Consider the following 19,958-nt stretch of genomic DNA (forward strand, 5'->3'; position numbering starts at 1 on the left):
CAAGACCCACCCAGGAGCAGCAGAAGGGAAGGAGCAGGAGACCTAGGTTGAGGTTTTGATCCACCCATGGGCCCCCACATTGTGCTCCTCCAAGCTGGGGATCCACTCTGCTGCAGGACAGCGGCTTGGAGGTGCTCTTTGTGTGGGCTGTGGGCAAGCCACACACAATTCTTTGTGAGGAGCCTAGGGTGACTACATCCCTCCTTCCCCAAGGACTGAGTAAAAGCCCAGCTGTCCTCTATTCTGGGCAACTTTCCTGCCTGTAGACCTGCCTGTGCAGCCAGAAACCCTCACAAACCAGTCACCCTCTGCAGAGCATGGAGCTGGGCACACAGTGCCTCTTCACCACTACATCACCAGGCATCCTTTGTCCTCCTGGACTTCAGCCCAGAAGTTTGGGGAATAATGCTGCTTTGTGTTGGATAAGGGGAGCTTTTGTTAGCCCCGGGCAGCTGCCAAAGGGCCTGCCCTGAGCACAGGCTGGATGGAAGGATGGATAGAAGGAAGAGTCGATGGGATTAAGGAGGAGAGCCTGCCTGGTTCAGTCCTACTGCTGAGGGCATCCAGCCTTGGATTCAGAGCTGACAGGAGACCGATGTGGCAGGAGGTTGATCCGTTCAAAAAACACGGTGGACGCCCCAGCACATGCTGGGGAGAAGTCAGGCAGGAGCAGGGTGGGCAGCATCCCAGAGAAAGGACAGCACCCTGGTACACAGATCCCGCAGACCACGGTTTAGTCCGTCTTGTCCGGAGGGGGCACCAGGGGCAGAAGCGCGAAGGTGACCTATGTATGGCTGAGGGGCAGGAGGGCGGCGGCTGGAGGGGAGCGAGGGTGCCCCGGGCCCCTGGGGCAGCAGCCCTGCTCCGGACAGCCACCACTGGGGCCCCTGTCACCGGCATGAGCCGGGGCCGCCGTGCGGAGCTGAGCGAGTGGGTCCGACGGTGCCTTTAAGGGGCGGCCGCCGCGGGCCGGGGGTGGTGCTGGTGTTGCGCAGGGTCGGGGCGGGTGCGGCGGAGACAGGCCCGGGCCGAGGCTGCTGCGCTTCTTCGCAACCCACGGCAAGCAGTAGACGGCGGCTGGGTGGGGATGGCGGTGGGAGGCGGGTGACTGCGGAGCTGAGCGCGGCGCGGCCCTTCGGCGGGCCCGACCCGACCCGACCATGGGATTCCTGCATCAGCTCCATCTTCTGCTCTGGAAGAACGTGACGCTGAAGCGGCGCAGCCCGGTGAGCGGGGGCGGGGGGCCCTGCAGCCCCGAGGGGCGAGGCCGGACCCCGCGTGGAAGTGGTGCCGGAGGGTCCCCCCAGTCCCTCGGCCCGGCGGTGTCCGCTCACCTCGGGCCGCCCGTGCACGGATCCTCCGGCCCAGCAGCAACAGTTGGGGCTCTCCGCTTCGCTGTCGTGTCCGTGGGGCCGCCCGGACCCGGGGGCTGCAGGAGAGGCCCAGGACCGGGCCTGGGTGTCGCCCCCCCCCCGGGTGGGATCACTCCCCGAGCCCCGATGCGCGCCGGCTATATATACAGCCCATATGTGGGTTGGAGCCGCCTGTCTTCCGTGGGCTAGAGAAAAAGCAACTTCGTGGGGTTGGGGTCCGGGGAGCTGGTGTGTGTCCCTCCCGGGCTGCAGAAGGGGCAAGATGGCATCGACCGTGCTGGGGCTTCGGGGCCGCTGCCACTTTGTCGCAGACCTCCCGTGTGGGGTCCTCCATCAGCCCCCCGAGGGACCTGCAGCTGTGGGCAGGGGGTGGGTGCGCGGCCCGACGGAGCCGGTTATTTTTAGCGGGTGGGGGAGGGGAGAGAGCTGCTGCTCGCAAGCTGGCATCGCTTTTCTCTTCCCTTCCCAAATATCCTGCAGGCCCGATCCTGCTGTTCCTCACCGGCTGCTGCCAGCACTAGACCCCGTGTCCCGGCAGCCAGAGCAGCAGAGGCCCCTATGACAGGAGCAGGGCCGAGCCTGAGCCTGACGTTGCAGGCAGGTTTCCCTGCACTGACAGCCCCGTGCCCCCAAAATAGAAGAGGGGGATGATGCTCTTTGGCTGAGTCATCTGCCCTCTTTACCCTGAGCAGAGCTGCGTGGCCGTGGCAGGGGTCGTGACAGACCCTTGCCCACAAGGATGAGCAGCCTATCACAGCTGGGCTCTGACACGCACTGGCTGCTGTGGCCATTGGGTTACAGAGTCAGGGTGCACACAGCTTTTGGGGGGCCCTTTCTCTGTGACTCTGTCAGCCCCGTGGGCAGCACGGGGGTGCAGCACAGGAAGCCGTGGCCAGAAGAGGAGAATGAGGAGCCCATGCCCCATCACCTCCATGTGTGTGGACTGTTGCAGGAGTGCCAGTGCTGCAGGCAGGGTGGCAGGGTATGGAGCGGCCCCTCCTTGCCCAGTGATGCCATGAGTGTATGGAATGTTCAGGGGACCAGCTGTCTGCCAGGATGAGATCTCGTCCCAGTGCTACGGGTGCTCATGGATGGATTTGATGGAGTCCCTAGGACAGCTGTGCCCTGAGGATGCGCATGTCCTGTGCTACTGCGTGTGTGGATCTCAGAATTACTTGGTGTCCCTAATCTGCACAGGGGCCATCATCCTGCCCACTCCCTGGGTAGCTCTGCCCTCTCCGAGCAGTGCTGAGCTGCTGGTGCTGGTTGGCCTGGGCAGAGTCAGGCCCTGATGGCTGCACCTGGCATTCAGCAGTGGGTTCCCCAGTGCAGGTCTGCCCTGGCAGCAACCGCAGATGGATGTTTCACTGTGAGAAACCAGCTCCCACTGGGGTGATCTTGCTATAGCAGCCAGAGGCTGGGCAACTGGAGCAGGGAAGGGGGAATGCACTATCAGCCCATTTTCCTGCTGGGTGTTCACCCAGGGGCAGGAAGAGTTGGGGTTTGCTGGGCTTCTCCCAGCCTTGGTGAGGAAGTGTGGGCAGCAGCAGCTGCCTTTTTGCACTGCCTAGTGCTGCAGGTGGGTCAGTCCTTGCCACCATGTACTCCCCTCCCGGCAATAGGTGGAGCAGCAAAGCCAGTGCTGCAATGTAGGGTGGGAAGCAGAAACCACAGGTTTGACTGAGGGCTGTGGGCTGGGACTTGAGAACTGGGGCAGTTCTGTGTTCTGCCCATGAATGTTGGTGGCCTGGGAGCATACCTGTTGTCCCTGGCAGCAGGGGATATTCAAGAGCAGGATTGCATTAGGGTACAAGCCATGGTTTTGGGACAGACTTTATTCATAGACACTTGGTGAGAGCTAGGCCGTTAGGGTTGGCCAGGCCACTTTCAGGTGGATGGTGGGTGCAGGGAGACTTGCAGCATGGTCAGGGGGATGGTCAGGCACTGTCCCTGGCCAGTGGTACCTCTCTAAGGCCTTGTTCCCAGTCCTGTTCTGGGAGCTGCTCTGGACTTTGGCCCCGACTTTATTCTTCCCAGAGCAGAAATTCAGGCAGGAGCCCTGGGATGATGGAGGTCTGAACCAGAACAGTATTGGTGGCTCTTGGCAAAGGAAAGCCTGGGCTATTGAGACCCCTGGGGTGCCCGTGGGGATTTCTGGCTGTGCCTTGAGTCTGCTGAAAGAGGAATTTTTAAAGGATGGGCTCTTCCATCACTTTGGTGTCTGGTTTAAACCTATGTTGGATATAAAATCAGCAGATACTCTCTCAAAAGTCACCACAGGCAGACTTCAGGGTGTTCACCTGCCTGCCGCGGGCTCCTTGTGCCCATTCCTTTGGGATGGGCAGGCAGCCAGAGCTGGAGCTCTCAGTGGCAGAAGTATGCTGCCAGTTTGTTTGGTCCTGGGGATGGGTTGATGGACAGGTCAGGGCTCTTTGAAGAGAATAGTGGGAGCAGTTCTGTGCTGTTTTGGTGCTGCATTGATGGGCCTCCCTGTGGTATGGGCCCTGAGATGAGGAGGGGTTATAGGGAGGGCTATGCAGTGTGGCTGTTCTGCTCTGTGCAGGATCTGTGCCTTCTGCACTTTGTCCAGAAGACAGAAAACTCTCCACACAGGAGCTGGCAGATCTGTCCCTTCCCCCTGGTGGCAGCCCTTCTGGCTGGTGGCAGAGAGCTGGGGGGAAAGCGATTCTGCCAGAAAAAGAAAGGCTGAAATTTGGTGTGGTGGGGGGCTGTAACAGCACCTCTGCTGAGGGGTGGTGTCCCTAGGACTCTGTGCCTGTGCTCCCTGGGAGGATGCTGGTACTGGATCCTGCAGCAGGAATGGTTGGGTACTGCCCTGACTCTGGGTGTTCTTTGCCCCCTCGTTGTTTGCAGCAAGTGTGAGGAGGGGAAGCATGGATTTGGCAGAGATGTGCTGGCACAGCAGTGTCTCTGTGAGTCCCTGGTGGCAGGGCAGCTGGGTGGTACCTGCTGCAGAACACCTTCCTCCACACTGGCTGCTGGCATGACCCTGTGCTCAGGTCAGGGATCTTGTGCCAGTGGGAGGGTGGCCATGTCCCAGTGCTATGTGGCCTTTATACAGGGCACTGATGATGATGTCCCCTCTTGGTCCAGCACACAGGTGCCAGGCTGACACTGCAGGAATGGGGAGAACTGTGGTGCGTGTTCCTGGGTCCTTAGCTCAGGAGAGTTGTTGACAAACCCCAGGAGGAATTTCTTGCTCCTCCAGCCTCCCCAAGGCAGGACCCCAAGCTGCCATGCCAGGGTTGTCCAGGGTGGGGATGTGCCCATATTGGAGGCAGGAAGTGACCAGAGGCAGAGGTGAGGGTGGACAGGCCTTGGCAGGATGGGAGTTGGCAGCCACTGGACATGGCATTGTCTGCCCCTATGGGGCAGGTAACTTTGAGGAAGCCTCTCAAGCCCACACCTGGGTGGTGACCATCAGTGGGTATCTATGGTTGCGTCTCCACTGGAGCTGGGCAGCTTGGCACAGCCTCCTGCATTTTGGGGCCTATTTTGTCTCAGAGCTCTTGTGTTCATCTTTCCCAGTGCCCATGGCTTTACCTGCCTTTACTTTCTGGTTATGGGCAAAAGCGGGTATTTAAAAGTGATTAAAGTCTGGAGCCATGAAAATTTAAAGCTATTTCTGCAGCCTTAAAATTCTGTTGGGAAAGTTAGATCCTGCAGGAGCTGAGACACCCATCACTCAGGGTTCCTGCAGGCCAGCACCTATTGCCAGTTCCTTCTGGCAGTGTGGGCAGCACTGGGATGGGCAGAGAGGCTGGCATGGAATAGGCAGCAGCTCCTTTGTCCTATGAGGAGACAGGCAGACCCTGCCCTGTCCTCTGGGGGGTGTACATGCAGGGATTTTGGATGCTATGTGTGATGCTGCTTCACCTGTGTTGGAGCCAGTAAACCCCTTGCAGGTGTCAGGCTATGGGAGAGGGGGGCTGACGTGACAGGTTTGGGGTGCAGGGGTGTCACTGGAGTTGCCAGCTGGAGAGTTTTTGTATGGGGGTGCCCAGCCCCTGAATGCCCCTCTCCCACTGGCTGGAGGCTATGGGCTTGTAGGTGTCAGGCATTGGTGGGGGTGGACAGGAGGGAACTGAGCAGACTTTTGGGTGACATCAATGGACAGGAAGAGCTGCCTCTCCCTGATCTGGCTGTCCCCACGAGGACTGCCCCCTGGGCTACTGGAACGTGAGTGATGCCACATCTTGGGGAGAATAGTGGAGTTGAGCAGTTGTCCATGACCTGACACCCATGTCTGTGCTGACCTTGGCTCCTGCACCTCTCCTGGCTGTCCCAGTGCTGGCTGGAGGGTGGGCATAGTGGCACTGTTGTGCTGGGCTGGGCTGTTTCCTCTGCTCTGTTTGCACCACTGTCCTGTGGTGCTTTTCTGGCCTTTTGACCTGGCTGTGTGGGAGCTGTGTGTTGCAGCAGGCACTGTTGTCTGCTGCTCAGCCTCCTAGCAGCCTCTCACTCCCATCTGACAGTGTGGCAGAGGATGGGCATAGGTGTTGAATCACTGTTCCAGTGCTCCAGGAAAGACATTTTCCCCTGCCAGGGGCCAGCACCCTGCTATGGCACACACCCAGCTCTGCTTCCCTGCTTGGGGAATTGGTCAGGACCTCACCACCTCTGCCTCTAGCCAAGGGCAGGGCCAAGTTACCCCACTGTCTTTAGGATGGCAGGTACACCCAGCACTTGTGCAAACCTGGATAGCACCTATGATCGTCCTGCTCACATCCAGCCATGCTGTAATGAACACGTGGAAGGAGAGAATGCCACCACCCAGGAGCTGTCCCTGACCTCCACAGCCACTGTCACTTGGTACAAGGGCTTCTGCAAACAGTGTCCCACCCTTGGTCCTGCACCTGTGCCCTTGTCAAGAGAGAAGGGAGGCAGGAGATGGGTGACAGGGCACGGCAGACTAGCTGGTGCAATCATGACCAGCTGCTGGCAGGGACCAGCCCCTTTCTTCTCTCCTTGGCTCTCTCCTACCTACTGGGGAGCATTTCCTTCTCAGCTGCTTGCATCCTCGCCTTTCTTCCTTGCTTCCTCACACAATTGCAAAACATCCTCGTGTCTTGCAGGTGTGGGCAAGGACCCTGCCATCTCCAGGCTGTCCTGGTGTCCCTGCCAGGTGCCTCTCTGAAGTCTGAAGTTCCCTTGGGCCCCGCTGCATACCAGTGCCCCAGTGTGAGTGTAGAGTAGCCCTGGTCTCCCCACCTCTGGGAAGTTCCCATGGGGGCAGCCCTGGGGACCGGGGGGCAGGGTCAGTCCTAGAGGTGCAGCCTGGTAAATAGCCATCTGCTACCATGTCTGCCCATCACTATGTCACTCTGGTTGCCACAGGTGTGGGACAGCCTGCTGTGACACTGGGGTATGTGGCAGTGCAGAAGGAGCTGAGGACAAGGGACATCTCTGGGGATGGACATGAGCAAAAGTCAATGACCCCATCATAAAAACAACAAGCAGGTTCCAACAAGCTGTTGCCACCAAGGACAGTCCCCACACGAGCCTGGTACAGGCCAGCGTGAGTGTGTAGGGATGGTTCCCTCAGTGCCTGAGCACAGAGGCTCCGTTGTGTGCCTGGTAAACAGGCAGGGGGTGGGGCAGGGGCCACGGGACAGCAGCGCATGTCAGGGTGTCCCCTGCTATCCTGCCTTGTGCAGGAACAGTGACACCAGGGACTGTCCCTGGGACTGATGTTATCAGAAAGATGAGGATTTTCAGGCAGTGCTTCTGGGGGCATTTTCCATCTCCTCTAGCCCTTCCTCTCCAAAACCAGGAACTCTGGCATGGTGAGTGCAACATGGGCAGCACCCATGGGTGCAGTTGTGCTCATCCCACGGAAGTACTACTGTGGCCATTTGCTGGCAGGGACTTGGGTGCTGGGCTTCCTCTGCTTACTGCCATTTGGGGCTGCTCAGACTTTCTTGACAGAGTGTTGACAGCCTGGAGGTGATGTTGGAGACAGGAGGGCGTGACCCTCTCACATGATGGCAGCTGCATCCTTCATGTTAAGGACTGTTCTTGCCACCCCATGGGCTTGCCCATTGGCACTGGTCACTAGTGGGATGCCAGTGTGGGTTGTGTAGTGTCCACCTTCCCAGCAGTGGAGCTGGGCCCTGCTCTGCCCATAGGTAGCAGCAGGTTTCAGGGTCTCAGCAGCAACCTTGGGTCTGATCTGGCCCTGGAGTGAGCCAAAGTTGGCTCACATCACCCTGTTCGTCAGTTTCTGAACCTGCAGTGGTTCCCTGCTGCTGGGCAGTGGGGCTATGACGTATCTGAGCACCCTGGAGCAAAGTGGCAGCAGCAAGCTGGCAGTGTGCCAGGTGCTTGCTCCTGCCGGTGGCTGGAGATGCTGATGCCTATTCCCAGGGCCTCTGGGCACAGAGTCTGAGCCACTGTGGCCAGGAATTCCTGGGGATCTGCTGTTTTTTGCCATATGCTGCCAATGGAAATTCCTTGCAGCCAGAGCCTTTTGGGAGGGCGTGGAGGGGTTGCCATGGTGGCCCAGTTACACCTGGAGCTGGTGCCAGGTGCACCTGGAGCTGGCTGAACTGAGGATCTACCCTCTGCTATTAAACTCAGCTGTTGAACATTGTGAGATCCAGCAGTGGCACAGGTAACAAGAGGACATCATACTGCTCCAAGGTATGAGGGCACTAGGCTTCAGAACTTGAGGTCTTCTCCCTGGGCAACCCCAGCTATGATGGAGCATTGGGGCTGAGCTTGAGCCCCAGCACCCTGTTTACACTGCTGGAGGAGGGATCCATGCCCTCTGTGTACTCTGCCCTCTCCTGCAGTGCTCTGGACAGGATGATGCAGGCAGGAGTTTCTGGGATGCCCAGGAACCTGTTTGCCACTGGCTGAGCTGTGACAGAGCCACCAGCCATCTGCAATGTATGGACACAGTGCTGCACTGTACCAATGCCTGGGGGGCTGTGTACCACCTGTGCTTCTCCGTAGTGGCTGGGTTCTGTCCCTGAGCATCCTGTTCCCTCTGATCTGTATCATCCCCAGTGGGTGCTGGCCTTTGAGATCTTCATCCCCCTGGTGCTCTTCTTCATCCTTCTGGGCCTGCGGCAGAAGAAGCCAACCATCCCTGTGAAGGAAGGTGAGTCCCAGCAAGGTGGTGCTTGGGGCACTCCCACACTTGGGGGCACCCTGAGGCCCTGGGGAAGTGCTCCAGCCTGGGGGCAGGGGGGACCTAGAGAGGCCTTTAGGAGCACATTGCACTAGGCAGGGCTACAGTCAAGGACTGGTGGAAGTAGCAGAGTCCATCCCAGCCTGGGGAGGCTCCCCTGGGGTTTGTAGCACCAACCAGCCTGTGCCTGTCATGGGCACAGACATTTTGCGTGGGGAAGGGCAAGCTGAATGGTGCTGGAACAGCCACCGTCCCCCTAAGTAGCTGAGGGTCAGCTGGACTGGCTTTGGGAAGGGCTCCCTAGTGAGAGGGAAAGTGATCTACAGGAAGCTCTATACCTCAGAGGGATGCTCAGAGGCCTGGCAGGATGATAAATTGATGGGAGTGGGGCTGAGGGCTCTGGGAGAATTCCAGCTGGAGCTGTGGTCTGGACTCTGGTGCCCACAGGCTGTGCTGCTGGGAGGAAGCAGCAGAGTAAAGCTGAAAGCTCGCAAAGGCCTGTGAATGCCACCTTGATGGGTGCTCTGGCAAAGGTGGCAGCGCAGGGCCAGGGGAGATGCTGGGTACTGGTGGTGACCCCATGTAACGGTGTTTTGAGCCTGTGTTTCAGTGTGTCCCCGCGAGGGAGAGCCCAGCTGTCAGCGTGGTCCAGCTGCAGCAGGCACTGCCTGGGTTCCTGCCTTGGCACTGAATTGTGCTCTCTGTTGTGTGGTTTTTGGTTTGGCTTTTTGGTTTTTTTTTGCTCATGTTTTCTTTTTCTTTCCCACCATCTCCCCTGCCCGCCTGCCCTTCATGCCTCAACTGCATGCGCCAGTCTGTAAGTTGGTGGGATGGGTGGGTGCCTCCCCCCATTCCCTTGCCAGTGCTGGCCTCATAGTCTGGGGAGGAAGAGCCTGGTTTAGATCAACTCACTCTGGCCTAATCCATGCCTCTGTAAGCCCCTTGCCCTCCTCCATGGCTGGTGAAGATGAGCTTAGGCAGCACAGTATGACATCTGCCTGCTTCTCCCTAGGGACTGACCAGCCATGGTGGTGTACCCCCTTGGTTGATGATCTGGGTTCCCCAGGTGCTGGGGCCACTTTTGGTCATGTCCCTGGCCTCCTGGGCTGCATAGGTCTCTCCACACCAGGGGAAGGTGTGTCTTATGCCGCCTTCTTGCCTGCCTCCTGGAGTAAAGTCTGCTGAGTCCTGTCACCCATGTGGTGGCCTGTGGTCACCCAGTCTTGCGCAATCACCTGGGGTTGGGGCTGGCTCCCACCCTGGCACCATCACCAGGTCCCTGTCTTGGTCCCTCATGGCTGGGACAAGCTGGATGTGGCACTAGAGCTTCAAGGCCAGCAAGTTGTCATGCACTGACTTTGTCACCAAACCGTGGCAGTGTGGGTTCCTCCACCCCAGCAGGCTGCTGGCCTATCCCATGCTGCACCTATCCCTTGTTCTTGCCAGAGGCCCATCTTCACCAGTCCCTTTCGATTATGGCCTTGCTAACAGCACTAATCTGCCTCTAACTACAGGGTCATCATAAGGGTGGCAAGAGCAGGGTCCCTGCCTGGAACTGCCCAGTGACAACTTGTGGTCCCCATCAGGCAGTGGCATTCTGGGCTTGCCCTACCCCAGGGAAGGACATGGGGTTTTCCCAGCAGGGATGATGGCTCAGTGCTGCTGCAGGGGAAAAGATTTGCCAGCTGCTTCTTGTTTCTTCCATCTTCCCACTCCATGTCTCCATTTCCACCCATCTCCAGCCACCATGTGTTGGGGCAGCCAGGCTGGTGGGAGACTGGGGGCACTAGGAGCTGCCAGTGACAAATCTTTTCCCTATCGTATTTTTCCTCCTTTTCCTCTGGAGATCCACCACTGCCTCTTAGGCTACTAACAGTAGGGGCTGGGAGCCTGGAGGAGGTTGGTGGCCATTTTGGGGAAAGTGGCAGAAATTGGCATTGTCGTGGGGCAAGAGGGCTGGAGCCAGGGGGTGCTGGAGCTGCTTGAAGCCCCACAGGGTCACCAGCCCTGGTGGGAAAGCTGCTGACTTCTGACCATGGCCACCAGCCTCCGATGGGCTCACAGACCCCAGCGTGTGCTTTTCTGAACTGAGTGTCTGTTTCTCTGGTGGCCCCTTCCCATTCCCCTTCCCTGCCTCTTCTCCCTGCTGCCCGCACTTTCCTTGGCCTCTTCCGCACTCTTACTGGCTCCAGCTTTCTACACGGCGGCCCCGCTCACGTCAGCCGGGATCCTGCCTGTCATGCAGTCCCTGTGCCCTGACGGCCAGCGTGATGAGTTTGGCTTCCTGCAGTACTCCAACTCCACGTGAGTCCTGCCCTCACCGTGCACTTCTTCTCCCGCCCCTAATGCTCCCACACAGAGCCTGCCCCTTTCCATGCTGTCACTGCCACCCTGGGGCTGAGGGAGAAGCTGGCATCCCCCAAAGTGCTTGGGTGCAGACTACTATGTCCTTGGTGCAGGGGACACCTCAGTCTGTTCTGCTGTGGGCTCCCAGGTGTTCAGTGCTGGGAGGAGGATGGAGGTGGCCCTTGGAGACAGCTTGAGGTGCTGGGGCTCAAAGGCAAGGGCAGTGGTGCCCCATTTCAGACAGGACTGCTGTCCCATGCACCTGAGGGAGTCTTTCCTCCAGAGCTCTAGGGAAGGTATCCACATCCCTCAGTCCCTGAAGCCAGGGTGGTGCTGGGCTCTCGCAGGGTGACACAGATTCTGGAGCACCTCAGCGAGGCAGTAGAGCAAAGCAGCCTCTTCGACCTGCAGCACCCAGGACTGGAGGAGGAGCTGGAGTCGCTGCGTGGGCACCTGGAGGCCCTCAGCAGCCCTGAGCCCAGCTCCATGGACACCCACTTCAGCAGCCGAGCAGGTGGGTTATTCTCTGCCTGCCCCCACTGTGTGTGCAGGCAGGGATAGATAGCATCAGCTTGCCCAGCACCCAGCAAAGTGATGGTGTGTGGCAGTGCCCTGCCACTGTCCTGCATCACTTCATCAGGCAGGGCCAGCTCTGGGGCCATGCCACGTCCCTGATGCTGATGGGCTGCTCTGACCTCCCACCTTGTTCCTTGGCAGGGTCCAGCTTCACACTGGCATGGGTGGCGAAAGACCAGGGTGAGCTGCGGCGCTTCCTAATGCAGAACCTATCCCTCCCCAACAGCACGGCTGAGCTGCTCCTGGGCTCAAGCATTGACCTGCGGGAGGTGGGTGATCTCTGGGCTTTGCAAGGGTCTCTGCTGCCCTGTGAATGGCACCCAGCTGGAATTTGTCCTACCCTGCCACCCCATGGCAGGGCCTTGCTGGGCAAGCAGGTGCTCCACTTTTGGCATACCTGGCAGTCCTGCTCTCATCTTGGTGTAGGTGTACCAGCAGTTTTTTGATTCCTTTCCTTTGGGACCTGATGAGACCCATGAGCAAGACCTGTGGGATGGGTTTGGCTCCAGCAAGAGGATGACACAGCTGAAGGTGACAAGCAGTGCTGCATGCAAGGGGATGTGGTAGGGTAGAGCCCATCCTATTGTCCCCCATATCCCACCCCAGGTGGTCTGAAGGTGTCTGTCCCAATACTGGGGCCATGACAGAACATTGTCAGGGGGCAGAGCAGCAGCGGGGTGGCTGGGGTCCATCCTGGTGCTGCCATCAGTTCCCCAGTGTTATGAGACACACCTATGTCTGGGTTTACCATTGCAGTAGAGGCTCACGCTGCCTGGGTGATGGCTGTGGAAGGAGCAGGGGAGATTGTTCCTCCCTTGCGTCTGGCATGCAGGGGACCCCTGCTCCCAGCATCTGCACATCCCTTTTCTTTCCCTACCCTTGGAGACCCTGGATGCTGTGGGGCTGTTCATGTATGCTTGGGAAGGAGAGGGGGGACCTGGGGCCACCATCCCACCAGCCATCCCCATTCTTTATCTTGCAGAAGAGCCTCCCCAGTGGCTGGAGGAGCCTGCAGGAAGGGCTGGTTCACAGGGTGCTGCAGGACCCAGTGGCAGCCCCACACCAGCTGGCACTGCTCCATATGCTCTCCCAGGCTCTGGGTCTCACCAGCACTGCTGTGGCACCTGCCATCTCTGATAGCCCTCAGGCCTTTGTCACTGAGATGGAGGTGAGCACCTCATGGGGCAACCTTGGCTGCTCTGCTAGAGCAGGCACTTCAGCGCTGTCCCTACAACTTCCTACCCTGTAGAATGTCCTCTTCACTGGGCCAATGCTGGAGCAGCTGACATGTGAGCAGAACCCAGGGAGACTGCACCGCCTCCTGCACGTGTCCCCCAGGCAGCAGCCGCTGCTGGCAGCGTACCAGGCACTGGCCTGCAATGGCAGCCGAGCCATCCGCCAGGAGCGCTTTGCCCAGCTGGCCTCCGAGCTCCAGGAGCAGCTGGACACCCCCAAGATCATCAGCAGGGTGAGAGCAGGGCTGGTGGCAGGGATGAGTCTCAGGCAGAGTTTTCTACCCTGCTGGTGTTGTGTTGGGATGGGAACAATTATGTGGCCTGGCTTCTCCTGGTCACCCCCTTCTCTGACATGAGTACCCCCCACACCCTGCTCCATGGTAGGATCTCAGGTGGTTCCTCTCTAGCACTTGGTTGGACACTGCCTATTGGATGGGACTGGTTGTCCCCCAACATCTTCTTAGGTGTTCCTGCCAGCTTCTTTCTTCAGGACTGGCAAAGGCCTTTGTGGCACAGCTCAAGCCTGACTCAGAGGTCCCACTCCTTGTTCCACCCAAGCTCGATGTGTCCCTTGTAGGAACAGAGGACCACTCTTCTGTCTTGAGAGACATCTCTTGTCCTCACACAGGTCCCTGCCAGCATTTGCTGCCATTCTCACTGCCTCATAGCCGCAGATGAATAGCAATGAGTCCAGGGCCTTACCTCAGCACAGCTCCAAACTTTAACCAAGAAAGTGGAGTTGCTATTGCTTGGGGTCCTTGTTGGTCCCTTTCTAATGGCAAGCAGGACCCTGTTGTCCCAGCAGTGAGTAACTCCTTGTCCACTCACACTTGCAGCTGAAGCTGGAGGAGGTGAACAGCACAACTGCCCAGCACCGCCTCCGTGCCTTCCTTGAGGATCTGGTGGAGATGGAGAAGGTTCTCCGGGACATGGACATCCTCTCAGCACTGGCTAAGCTGCTGCCCAGGGGAGCCTGTGCCAGCAAGGCTCCGCCACCCATGGCCAACAGCACCAGCTGGGTCAGCACCAATGCCACGGCTGGCAATGCCACAGCAGAGGAGGATGGGGGTGCTGCGGAGGGCCCATCTGGCACCGACAATCCCCAGGGGCAATTCTCTGCGTTTGTGCAGCTCTGGGCAGGTCTGCAGCCCATCCTCTGCGGCAACAACCGGTAGGTAGGAGTGCTAGGCTCCAGGTTCTCCATGCGCAGGCCAGCACCCCTTGCTGAGCAGGTAGGATGGGTGCTGTACCACAGCCTTGCGCTGCAGCGAAGGTTGCTCCCTGTGTTGGCAGCACCACACAGGCACTGGAGTCAGTGTGAAGGCCTGTCATAGGCAGGGGTGGGGGCTACCTGCAGCAGGGGACGCTGAGCCTGAAGCAGAGCGGAAAGCCTGAGCTCCCTTTGCAGGACCATCGAGCCTGAGGCACTGAAGCAGGGCAACATGAGCTCGCTGGGCTTCACCAGCAAGGAGCAGCGGAACTTGGGCCTCCTTGTGCATCTGATGACCAGCAACCCCAAAATCCTGTATGCACCTGTGGGCACTGAAGTTGACAAGGTCATCCTGAAGGTGAGTATGCGTAGGATGGGACCCCTGTCCTTCATCTCCCACCATCCTGCTCTGCAGGTGGCCTGTGTGGCAGGGAAGAGGTTGACTGCCAGACACAGGCAGCTCCCAAAGGCAGTGGGAGGTGAGCAGGTATCTTCATAGCTGCTAGCCATCCCAGAGAGTGGGAAGCCCCTGCCTCTGCCTGCTGTATGATTTTCTGCTTGGCCCCCAGGCCAATGAGACCTTTGCCTTTGTGGGCAACGTCACCCACTACGCCAAGGCATGGCTGAACATCTCCCCTGAGATCCGAGCCTACCTGGAAGAGGGCAGGCTGCAGAGGCGCATCCGCTGGCTCCAGCAGGTAGGGCAGTGTGGTGAGGATCAGCCTGCCTGGGATTTACTGCCCTGGCAGTGGAGAAGGGGTCGTCTTTCCCCCAGATACCCTGTAACTTCTTCAAGGGGTACTCCCTGGTATCCACCTGCTGTTGTGGAGACGCTAGTCTGGATCCCTGCACAGAGTGCACACTGTGCCCTATCCCCAGGAGGAGCTTTAGGTCTTACCTGTGCCCATGGCGGGGGGACAGTGACCTGAGAGGCAGGACATACCCCACCTTCTTCCTCCCATATCTTCTTCTCTGTCTCAGCTGACAGCTGACCTCCACAAGCACCCAGAGATCTTGAATGTCTCTGACAGTGATGTTCTCCACAACTTTCTCAACGGCAACTTTTCCCTGCCCAATGCCAGCGTCCTACTCCAGCAGCTGGATACCATTGACAATGCTGCCTGTGGCTGGGTCCGCTTCATGGCCAAGGTGAGGTGGAGCCCACTGTGGGAAGGCTGAACCACCAACAGCCAGACTCTATTGGGCTGAAGAGGGTTAGATCCACTGAGACCTTTTTAAGAGCATGGGGCAGGTGCACCAGGGGAGGTGGTAGCTTCTGCAGTGTCCAGAGCTTTGGGGTAGATATCTAGGGTGGAGATGCTCACACACTGTTGACTTTAGGGGCTGGGTGGCACATGCTGTGCTGTGTGCAGGCTCTGTGTGCTCAACTCATCTGGGGCCTTGGGATCTCACTACCCTGCTAGAGCATGTCAGAGAAGGACAGTGGAGCCAGGGAAGGTTCTGGAGCACAAGTCTGGTAAGGAGGGACTTAGAGCTGGGGGAGCTCAGCTTGGGGAAAAGGAGGCTCAGGAGGGACCTTCTGAGTCTCTAAAATAACCTAGAAGGATGTTGCAGCCAGGTGGGGGTTGGTCTTTTCTCCCAGGTGACAAGTGATGGGATAACAGGAAACAGCCTGAAGTTGTAGAAGGGGAAATTTAGATTGGATTTTTGGGAAACTTTCTTCACTGAAAGGCTTGTCAGCACTGGAATGGGCTGTCCAGGGCAGTGGTACTACCCCTGTGTTCAAAAAAACATGTGAATTTGACACCTGGGGGCATGGTTTAGTGCTGGGTTTGATACTCTTTGGGTTAATGGGTTCCCTGATCTCAGAAGGCTTTTTCAATCTTAGTGATTCTATGATTCTCCTCCCACTAGGTCAGCGTGGACATCTTCAAAGGCTTCCCAGATGAGGAGAGCATTGTCAACTACACACTGAACCAGGCCTATCAGGACAACGTCACGGTCTTTGCCAGTATGTCCTTGGGAGCCAACTCTTCTCAGGGGGTCCCTGAAACTTTGCCCTTCTCTAGCTGTGCCCTGGAGCCACTGCCTTCAGGGTGTGGGTCCCTTGGTGCACGTGTTGGGTGGATGAGGGGACTGAGTATCTTATGGTTCTGATCCTCTGCCCTGTGCTGCTGTCCTGGCTCTCCCGCTGACATGGCCTGCCATCTGTGTGCCTTTGCATCCCATTGGGGTCTCATATTCCTGGCCATGCCACCCATCTCATCCATGGCACAGTGCCCTCCCCATCCCTGCCTGTTGCTGTGGGCCAGCTGATGTGGCTGGCCCCTGTGGACTCCCTAGTTCTTCTGCTGCCCACAGGTGTCATCTTCCAGACCAACAAGGATGGCTCATTGCCCCCCCATGTCATGTACAAGATCCGGCAGAATTCCAGCTTCACAGAGAAGACCAATGAGATCCGGCGGGCATACTGGCGGCCTGGCCCCAACACCGGCGGCCGCTTCTACTTCCTCTACGGCTTTGTCTGGATCCAAGGTAAGTGTCAGTGCCCTGCCACAGCTGCCCACAGCCCTGGCCCCTGTGCGCTCAGGCTGGCCTCTCTTTCTCTTCCACAGACATGATGGAGCGTGCCCTCATCAACACATTTGTCGGCCATGATGTCGTGGAGCCTGGCAACTATGTACAGATGTTCCCATACCCGTGTTATACCCGGGATGAGTGAGTAGCCTTTACCTGCAGGACCTTCCTCCTTCCAGTTTACAGGTCAGGATACTTTAGCTGGGAAAAGGGAACGAGTTTGGGAGCCTGAAAGAGATTGATGACACTGGAAGTGATGAACATCCAGTTTAAGTCAAATTCTTTGGACTACCAGACTCAGTAATGCAGGGAAAAGTAAAGGAATGGCACATGGATCTGTCGGTGGTTATGGATTACAGTGGTCTGGAGGTAGCACCTGTAGAAGTCCCAGAGTCACCAATGCTCCTGGGCAGGAGGTTTAAGACAGCTCCATCCACACCAGGATAGGCTGGGGCTACATCCACACCTGGGGCTGCGCCCATGGCTACTACCTGCCTGTGAAGGCCTGCCAGCCATGACACTGGATTGTTGTGTGGGCTCACTGGAGAAGATATTTTAGGGCACTGAGGAGGTTCTGAGTTAGAAACTGGTTGTCCCTGAGCACTGGGAGAGCCCCTCCAAGGCCCTATGCCCCAGAGTCTCCACAGGTGTCTGTGGCATCGCCACCATCCAGTTCTCCCCTCTCTTCCTCTACCCCATCAGCTTTCTCTTTGTCATCGAGCACATGATGCCCCTCTGCATGGTGATCTCCTGGGTCTACTCAGTGGCCATGATGATCCAGCACATCGTGACAGAGAAGGAGCATCGCCTGAAAGAGGTAAGGATGGTGGAAGAGATTTCTTGGGGAGGAGTGGGCCCTACATTCTGTGCTGTGTCCCTGGTCACCTTCCTTTTATTTCTGGGTTACATGAACCAGGGCAGATGCAGATCACAAATCCTTGGGCTGAGCTGGTCCTTCTGAGTGTCCCCAGCATTGAGATGAGCCCTGCACAGACCCAGAGGGAGCTGAGTTCCCTTGGACCCCAATAAAGGGTGCTTACTGTGTCATGCCCACTCTGGGCAGCTCCCATTGCCCTCCCAGCCCAGTGAGAGTGGAAGCAGGGGTGCACAGGGTTGGGGACAGCTCTGCTGAGTAGTTTTGGCCTCACAGGTGATGAAGATGATGGGCCTGAACAATGCAGTGCACTGGGTGGCTTGGTTCATCACTGGCTTTGTCCAGCTCTCCATCTCGGTCACAGCACTCACTGCCATTCTCAAGTACGGCAAGGTCCTGATGCACAGTGACGTCCTCATCATATGGCTCTTCCTTGCCATCTATGCTGTGGCCACCATCATGTTCTGGTGAGCTGCCTGGTCTGTGCTGGGCACTAAAGAGGCATGGGTAGTGCCAAGTTCTTGTGCCATGGAGCGAGGGTGGTGGGAGCTGTGTGGGCAAGGGCTGGTAGAGGGACACAAGTGCCTCCAAGCTGCTGGTTTGGGGATCCAGTTTATTGCCTCAACATCACAAAAAAGAGATGGTATGGCAAAAGTCTTGGTGGGGTGGGATCCAAGGAGACTCTGTCCTCCCTGCAGCTTTCTGGTGTCGGTGCTCTACTCCAAGGCCAAGTTGGCCTCTGCCTGTGGCGGCATCATCTACTTCCTCAGCTATGTGCCCTACATGTATGTGGCCATCCGGGAGGAGGTGGCACATGACAAGATCACAGCCTTTGAGAAGTGCATTGCGGTGAGTTGGCTGCAGTAGCTGGGGACATGCTTAGTCCCAGGTTTGCCTCAGGCATCTCATGTCCAGTACAAAGCCTCCAAACTGTCACTTGGCCCTGGGCAAGGGACTGCCTGTATGAACCAACTCCCTGTGAGGCTTTGGAGGTATCTCTAGAAGGTTTGGTGCCTCTCTGAGCCGGGAGCATTTCCATGGGTCTGGTTGGGGAAGTACTAGGTTGGAATTCAACCCAACCTGTTCTTCTGGAGCTGGCCTGTGGTTCCTGCTGACCTCCCATTCCTTTCTCTCCACCTCTTCACAGTCCCTCATGTCCACCACGGCCTTTGGGTTGGGCTCCAAGTACTTTGCACTTTATGAGGTGGCTGGCGTGGGTATCCAGTGGCACACCTTCAGCCAGTCACCTGTGGAAGGAGATGACTTCAACCTCCTGCTGTCCATGATGATGCTGGTCGTGGATGCTATGGTGTACGGGGTGCTCACATGGTACATTGAGGCTGTGCACCCGGGTACGTGTGGGCAGAGGGACATGAGGGTACCCCAGACCATACAGGAGCCTCTTTGCTGGGTGACACCTGCCCACATATCCTCATCTGCTGGTGTCAGCCAGTGTCCCATTTCAGCTGTAGCAAAGCCAAAAGTCCACAGCTGAGATACCAATCCCCCTTATCCCCCTTGTGGAGGCATCTCAGTTGCTCCCTGATTTTTTCATTGTAAAGCTGAAGTATGAGCCAACCCTTCCCAAATTTCAAAGGACTTTGTTTCCTGGCACAGCCTGCAGAGCTGCCCTGAGCCCAGCTGGCTGGAGTTTTTGCAGCCCCCACCTTAAAATGGTGACCTGACCTGGGAAAACCCCCAAGCCTGTGTCCATGCCAAGCTCTGACCCAGTCCTCAGCAGCTACTGCATGGCCTGGGTGTAGGGTTGGCCCTGATTCCCTGGGGCTGTGGTTGCAGGCATGTTCGGCCTGCCACGGCCCTGGTACTTCCCTTTCCAGAAGTCTTACTGGCTAGGCAACGGGCGTGTGGAGACCTGGGAGTGGACCTGGCCGTGGTCACGTACCACCCGCCTCAGCATCATGGAGGAGGATCAGGCCTGTGCCATGGAGAGCCGGAGGCTGGGTGAGGGCAGCTGGGTATGGCAGTGGGTGGCACAAGAGTGGCTCTGGCTCTGCCACAGTGTCTTGCCTTGGGCATAGACCCCTGTATTCCGGTCAGGGCAGGATACTGGACCAAGCACTGTGACCTCTGGGAGCTGACACTGTAACGTGGGAGGGGGAAAATGGGTGAGAAGCAGAGGGGAAGGAACCACAAGCCAGCATAGCCACTGTGGGATGGAGGTGGGTTGATTCATTCCTAGGGAGCCCCACTCAATGCTTCCTGCCCTCCCCTGGTTCCTCACCATCCTGCTGTCACAGCAGAGGAGACTAGGGGCATCGAGGAAGAGCCGACCCACCTCCCCTTGGTTGTCTGCATCGACAAGCTCACCAAAGTCTACAAGACAGACAAGAAGCTGGCACTAAACAAGCTGAGCCTCAACCTCTACGAAAACCAGGTTGTGTCCTTCCTGGGGCACAATGGTGCAGGCAAGACCACCACCATGTGAGTGCCTGTCCAGGCAGACAGAGATCATGTTCCTCTGGCCAGCTGCAGGGTGTGGGGTAGGGGCTTCAGGATGTCCCTGCTGGGCCCTGTAGCAGCTGGTGTCATGCTCAGAGGTCAGCACTGTGGGTGTGGGGCTGGTACAAACATGAGACAGGCAGTAGGCTCATGGCCCTGTGCTGATACTGCTCTGCTTGGGGCCCAGCAG

At 57.9% G+C, this 19,958-nt stretch overlaps 2 protein-coding genes across 3 annotated transcripts in view; one reads left to right on the plus strand and one right to left on the minus strand.

The window, feature by feature from the left end:
• The window catches only part of FBXW5 (F-box and WD repeat domain containing 5), a 164,342-nt gene that overhangs the window by 78,178 nt on the left and 66,206 nt on the right, over window positions 1-19,958 (minus strand). The gene's annotated exons all lie outside the window — the stretch shown is intronic.
• Window positions 977-19,958, plus strand: part of ABCA2 (ATP binding cassette subfamily A member 2) — a 33,916-nt gene continuing 14,934 nt past the window's right edge. Inside the window, exons 1-21 of one of the 2 annotated variants that reach the window (XM_079324185.1) lie at window positions 977-1,226; window positions 8,406-8,499; window positions 10,722-10,833; window positions 11,223-11,389; window positions 11,593-11,720; window positions 11,878-11,982; window positions 12,434-12,619; window positions 12,701-12,919; window positions 13,523-13,857; window positions 14,095-14,254; window positions 14,466-14,594; window positions 14,878-15,045; window positions 15,772-15,868; window positions 16,219-16,392; window positions 16,473-16,575; window positions 17,137-17,251; window positions 17,585-17,775; window positions 18,007-18,157; window positions 18,456-18,660; window positions 19,106-19,270; window positions 19,567-19,750. In XM_079324185.1, coding sequence (XP_079180311.1) covers window positions 1,161-1,226; window positions 8,406-8,499; window positions 10,722-10,833; window positions 11,223-11,389; window positions 11,593-11,720; window positions 11,878-11,982; window positions 12,434-12,619; window positions 12,701-12,919; window positions 13,523-13,857; window positions 14,095-14,254; window positions 14,466-14,594; window positions 14,878-15,045; window positions 15,772-15,868; window positions 16,219-16,392; window positions 16,473-16,575; window positions 17,137-17,251; window positions 17,585-17,775; window positions 18,007-18,157; window positions 18,456-18,660; window positions 19,106-19,270; window positions 19,567-19,750 — 3,254 coding nt within the window. In that variant the 5' untranslated portion in view covers window positions 977-1,160. The remainder of the gene's footprint in view (window positions 1,227-8,405; window positions 8,500-10,721; window positions 10,834-11,222; window positions 11,390-11,592; window positions 11,721-11,877; window positions 11,983-12,433; window positions 12,620-12,700; window positions 12,920-13,522; window positions 13,858-14,094; window positions 14,255-14,465; window positions 14,595-14,877; window positions 15,046-15,771; window positions 15,869-16,218; window positions 16,393-16,472; window positions 16,576-17,136; window positions 17,252-17,584; window positions 17,776-18,006; window positions 18,158-18,455; window positions 18,661-19,105; window positions 19,271-19,566; window positions 19,751-19,958) is intronic. The other variant, XM_079324186.1, reaches the window with a different exon arrangement.

The sequence above is a fragment of the Erithacus rubecula genome, assembly GCF_903797595.1.
Source record: "Erithacus rubecula genome assembly, chromosome: 21".
NCBI classification, from domain to species: Eukaryota; Metazoa; Chordata; class Aves; order Passeriformes; family Muscicapidae; genus Erithacus; species Erithacus rubecula.